Source organism: Euphorbia lathyris, chromosome 2 (genome assembly GCF_963576675.1).
Source record: "Euphorbia lathyris chromosome 2, ddEupLath1.1, whole genome shotgun sequence".
NCBI lineage: Eukaryota > Viridiplantae > Streptophyta > Magnoliopsida > Malpighiales > Euphorbiaceae > Euphorbia > Euphorbia lathyris.
The window spans coordinates 133,598,617-133,604,251 of NC_088911.1; the positions used below are offsets into that span (position 1 = coordinate 133,598,617).

The 5,635-nt window shown below is 32.9% G+C and overlaps 1 protein-coding gene across 1 annotated transcript; it reads left to right on the forward strand.

The window, feature by feature from the left end:
- The first annotated feature begins 353 nt into the window (after positions 1 to 353).
- LOC136216910 (exopolygalacturonase-like) lies at positions 354 to 3,526 on the forward strand. The gene is made up of 5 exons (XM_066003456.1): positions 354 to 749; positions 1,151 to 1,447; positions 1,989 to 2,278; positions 2,604 to 2,820; positions 3,269 to 3,526. Exons 1-5 carry the CDS (start codon positions 429 to 431, stop codon positions 3,491 to 3,493), a joined length of 1,350 nt encoding a protein of 449 aa, XP_065859528.1. The 5' UTR covers positions 354 to 428; the 3' UTR covers positions 3,494 to 3,526.
- Positions 3,527 to 5,635: the final 2,109 nt, after the last annotated feature.

The following is a 5,635-nucleotide window of genomic DNA, read 5'->3' on the forward strand; positions in this document are numbered from 1 at the left end:
TTAATTATTTACTGATGCAGTTAATCAGATTTACTGAATGATTCTCATATGATGTATGTACCACAAACATAACTAATTATTTTCCAAACTAAATCCAAGCACAGATGTCATCAAATATTCCCACTAAATTGCAAAAGTTTAGGCACAAATTCAGTTATTAATTAAGTTTAAAGTTCAATTATGTACCTGAAATTAGCTTAATTACTAAATTTATACATCATTCTATGTATAGCATATTATCTCTAAACCACTCTTTACTTTCTCTTATTTTAAAAGCACATAAATTTTCCAGTATACATACTCATTTCACAAGCCTCTATCTACATAGAGGCTTTTTAATTAGAAGACTTTTTTTCATTTTCTTTTTCTTTTTTTTTACTTTTTTCTTTTGTAGAGAATAATAAAAAGTTTGGGATTGAAGAAGTAAAATGGCTATCTCAAATAAACTTGTGGCATTTGCCATACTTCTCCTATTCTTAGCTGTAGTTGTTTCTTGTGATAAAGATTCAAAAAAGAAAAAGGAAAAAGATCACAAAATAAAAGAAAAGGGCGAGGAAAAATCTGCGCCCGAGGAAGAAAATGAGGAGGAGAAAAAGGACGATGGCAAAGAGAATCCCGCCCCTGGAGGGGAAGCCGCCGCCCTACCAGCAACATCCGGATCTATACCAGTTAGTCCGGGCAGTCGTGGAAAAGTATTTAATGTTTTAGATTTTGGGGTTAAAACCGGCGCAAACACGGATAATGCAGTGGTATGTATTGTGAAAGTTTATAGTACTGCTGGTGCATATATATACACTTAAAGACTGAGGCTTCTCATTGATTGAATGCATTTCCATCGGAGTGCTATAAGAAAATAGGAATTAGCGACTCATTTTTGTCGCTAAATCAATATTTATCGCTCGATCAATGTTTGTCCCTAAAACAACTTTTAGAGATTTTAATTTTTTCCGATGGTGTTTGTAGAATTTTATTAAGGCATGGAGGGCAGCATGTGATCATCTTGAAAAGTCAATCAGAAACGGTCACGCCCGTTTCTCATTGACCGGATGCATCTCCACCAAAGTGCTATAAGAAAATAGGAATTAGCGACCGGTGTTTGTAGCTAAATCAATTTTTAGAGATTTTAATTTTTTTCTGATGGTGTTTGCAGAATTTTATTAAGGCATGGAGGGCAGCATGTGATAATCCTGAAAAATCAACGCTACTATTTCCCAAGGGTGAGTTTCATGCCACTGCAGCGGTATTTCAAGGACCGTGCAAAGCTCCGATCGATGTTGAAATTCAAGGAACCATCCTGGCAGGATCAGATATCAGTAGTTATTCTGAAGATTTCTGGCTTTCATTTGAGAAAATTATTGGTCTCAATGTTTCTGGAAATGGTATCATTGATGGTCAAGGCCCTAATGTTTGGAAATTTAAAGAACAAGGAGCCTCAATGTTCCCAATAGTAAGCAATTGCCACGTTAAATTAAATAAATAAATATATATATATATGTAGTGGCGGAGCCAGCACTCCAAAGTTGGGTGCAAAAAACACAGGTTGGGCTTATTTATTTTGCCCAGCCCAAGCTAACACGACATAGTTTTGGCCAATGGTACGGTAAAAAAAATAAAAATAAATAAACAAACCAATTTGTGAACTTTTTTCCCCCTATCCAAGCCAAAACACCCGTGATTTAGCTTAGACCGGACAAAATATAGAGATCTATGATGACGCCATGTTCTTCCTGTTTCTGCCCAGGGGCAAAGTCAACAGGTCACCGAGGGTCCATCGACCCTCCCACTCCAAGGGTGATATAAACAATTTTAAATACTGATGGAATTTCTATCAGTAAATGTACAATGTTCGTCGGTAATTTATTTTTTATTGACCTTCCTTATATTTGTTTCTGACTTTGTCACTCCGTCTACCTCTGTATATATGTGTATATATTAATGAGAGTAAGTTGCTTTATAAATATATATTAATCTGTTTGATGTTGTTGCAGAGTCTTAAATTCATAGGTTGTGAAAAAATAACTATTAGTGGGCTCACTTCTATTAATCCTATGGGATTTCACTTCAGCATTGTTCATTGTGACGATGTTACTGCCACAAATATACATTTATCTGCTCCCGAGGACAGCCCCAATACCGACGGAGTCCATATCAGTCAGTCCACTAATGTCAGAGTTTTCGACAGCCATGTCGCCACTGGAGACGATTGTGTTGGTGTCATCCATGGAAGTTCCGATGTGGTAGTTAGAGGAGTATATTGCGGTCCTGGTCATGGACTCAGGTATAAGAACCTCAACTTCATGATTCAATTGGCGATATTTGGGGCGAAGGCAGGAAAAAAAATTCCAGAAGCTGTTGAAGGAGATTGGAGGCTGAAACAGGCCTCCCTCCTTTGATGGAATTCCAGATATATTGTTGCCTCGGCGAAATTTCCTTAACGAGAAATTTTACAATACTCCTGATGAAATGCGTCTGGCATATGACAAATAGTCTCCTATTGATTGAGAGCAACCGCATCAGGTGTATTGTAAAATTCTCTGCCCCTACATTTGCCCTTGGGGATGACAACCGTAATTTAACTAACATTTTTCCCTTATGCAAAACAGTATTGGAAGCCTTGGGAAATATGATGATGAGAAGTTGTTGAAAAACGTTCTGATCGAAAACTGCACAATGAATTCAACAGACAATGGAGCTAGAATTAAAACATACGCGGGATCACTTCCAAGTGTTGCTCAAAATATAACTTTCAAAGACATTACAATGACTAATGTTTCAAACCCCATCCTCATCGATCAATCCTATGGGAAAAAATCAAAAGAAGTTAGTCTTCTTCCTTTTTAATATCCACTCAACAAGAAAACACCCCTTTAGCGACAGATTGTTTCGTCTTTAGTATCCAAATAATCTGTCGCTAAAGAAATATTTTATCTAGTGACTTTTTGTTTACTTTTGAAGGATAAGGGTCAAATTAGCTCCATAAAGTTATTCAAAAAGACTAATGTTATCGTAGAAAACCCTAGATTAATTTTATCCTTTTCCAAGAAATTCCGTCGATAATCTCCAATAGGATTTACTTACAAAAAAGGTAAAATTAAGAGAGGGTTTCTACCATAGGATAAAAAGAACTACAATTTTAGATCATTGTGTACAATAACGACAACATCGAACTAACTGCACGAGCAATCAAACCAACCCGTATCCCGGTTTTTCATGTTCAGAAACTATGCTAACCTTTTTTTTTCGTTTTTTCCCATTGTGATTGATGCAGCCATCAAAGGTACAAATTAGCAATGCACAATTCATAAACATAAAAGGAACAACACCAACAGATAATGCAGTTGATATACAATGTAGCAAAGCAGTTCCATGCCAAGGGATAAGATTGTCAAGCATCAATTTAGAGTACATTGGAGCCAAGAAAAAACCATTTGTTTCTAATTGTACCAATGCCAAAATTACATATGACGGTCCCCAAACTCCACCCCCTTGTTGAATCATCATTTTAGATTTCAGTTCATTTTGTACTTGTAACTCTTTAAATTTTTGTAATTTAATTTTCATATATTCTAATTGATATATGGAAAATTAACAGAGAATGTATATTTTTAGTTTAATATCTATGTAAATATTAAACAAATTTTTATTGTATTGGATCGAACTATATAATACATATGAGATCTCTATATACATGCAAGATTTTATTATATGTCCACATGTAAGGGGGAGTCCGGCCATACACAAACTCAACTCCAAGCATTGGCAAAGCTACAAGGAGACTTCGACATAGATTGGTGATGGAACATATCAATGTACGTTGATGTTGGAGGGCGAGTTGGTATACGGAACTATATAAGGGACAGAGAAACCCTAGAGTTGGATCTCCATCACCCTATGGGTTAGTAGTTGGTAATGGCTTAAACGGTCAACTCTAATCCACTATAGAGACTAGGAAAGTCGCACACTCGATCTTCGAGAATGGAGGCAAGCTCCATAGGGTGGAACCCTATGGACATTATGTGCTTCGAGATAGCCCATGTTGTGTTAATCACAACGAAAAATTAAATATGTTGTAAACCAGTGTAAGTACTAAAACTTTTTGTTCATTTTAACATTTGTTTGGTTTACATAGTAGTTTGGAAGTTTAAATATTGTGTTAATTACAACATGTGCTATAAATTTTGTTTTAATGGCATTTATTAAAGTTAAAGGAATGAAATTTGAATGGATCCTTACATATTTATTGTCGTTATATAATTTTTTTCAGTTGGGATATTTTATAAGATTTTATATCATTTACATGTAATTATATTAGTTTTTGTTTTAAAATAATTTAAATTTACAAATAACAAATAAATTAAAAGAATATACATTTACAATTGCTTGACAAATAGTGTTTAGTCAAATTCGTGCAATTTAAAAATATTCACTACACTTTGTCGAATGTCTTTTCAGCCAAATTCTAGTTCTCCTAAAAAAATCTCTTGTTTTCTAAAATCTTTGATAAATCCATGAATTTGAAATAAGCATATCTTTCTTTTTAAAATTTATTCGGTTTATAATAGTAGTTTGGAAGTTTAAATTTTGTGTTAATTAGTACAACGAAAAATGAAATGTGTTATAAAACAAATTCAGTTATATTTGTTTTAATGTTATTTATTAAAGTTAAATGAGTGTCATTTTGGATCCTTGCATATTTTTTTCGTTATATACTTTTTTTCTCTTTAGATATTTTGTAAGTTATTTTAATATCTATTAAATATAAATTATATTATAATATTTTCAATTTTCCTATGTTAATATCTTTTAAGCACTCCTCATCGATTACTCTCTACTTACACTATTAATAGCATAGATAGATTTTAAATCATTTGCATATAATGATTTTTTTTTAAGAAATACATATATAAAAATATGGGTAATTAATTTATTAGTCCCTATATTTTGATAAAACACACTGTTTAGTCCCTATATTTTCAAAAACACATGGTAAAGTCCCTAACGTTTTTCTCAGTGAACTGTTTAGTCCCTTCCGTTAGACTCTCATGAAGATTCTGTTAGTCAATTTGGATTTGCGTTCTTCTTTTCCTTTATTTTCCTTTCCTTTAAACTCTAATGCATCTGAAATCAATTTTGAATGTTCTTTTTCTTGATTTTCTTCTTAATCGTTCAAATTCGTAAGCATTGTATCGGTTCTTTTTCTTATTCTCCATACAAATAGCTTCTTCTTCTAAATTGGATTTCCTCTTCTGAAGTTTGAAGGTAAATAGTAAAGGGTAATTTCGTCATTTCTGAAGTCATAAACGGTAAAAAAATCTAACAAACAGACGGAAGGACTAAACAGTTCACTGAGAAAAAAGTTAGGGACCTTACCATGTGTTTTTGAAAATACAGGGACTAAACAGTATGTTTTGTCAAAATATAGGGACTAATAAATTAATTACCCTAAAAATATTAATGTTTTATTTTAAAATCATTTAAATTTAAAAATAGTAAATAAATTAACAAACATACCATTAATTGCTTGATAATAGTTTTGAAGATGTTGAAGTCAAAATCTATTTTCTCATTTGACATCTTTGCAATGATCATTCCTTTCCGTTTTTTATAATATTTTTTCTATATAATCTTGCAATTT

Coding starts and splice junctions, on each gene's coding strand:
- LOC136216910 (XM_066003456.1), top strand. CDS start 429: ATGGCTATCTCAAATAAACTTGTGGCATTTGCCATACTTCTCCTATTC. Junction 1,448..1,988: donor GAGCCTCAATGTTCCCAATA/GTAAGCAATTGC, acceptor ATGTTGTTGCAG/AGTCTTAAATTCATAGGTTG. Junction 2,279..2,603: donor GGTCCTGGTCATGGACTCAG/GTATAAGAACCT, acceptor TATGCAAAACAG/TATTGGAAGCCTTGGGAAAT.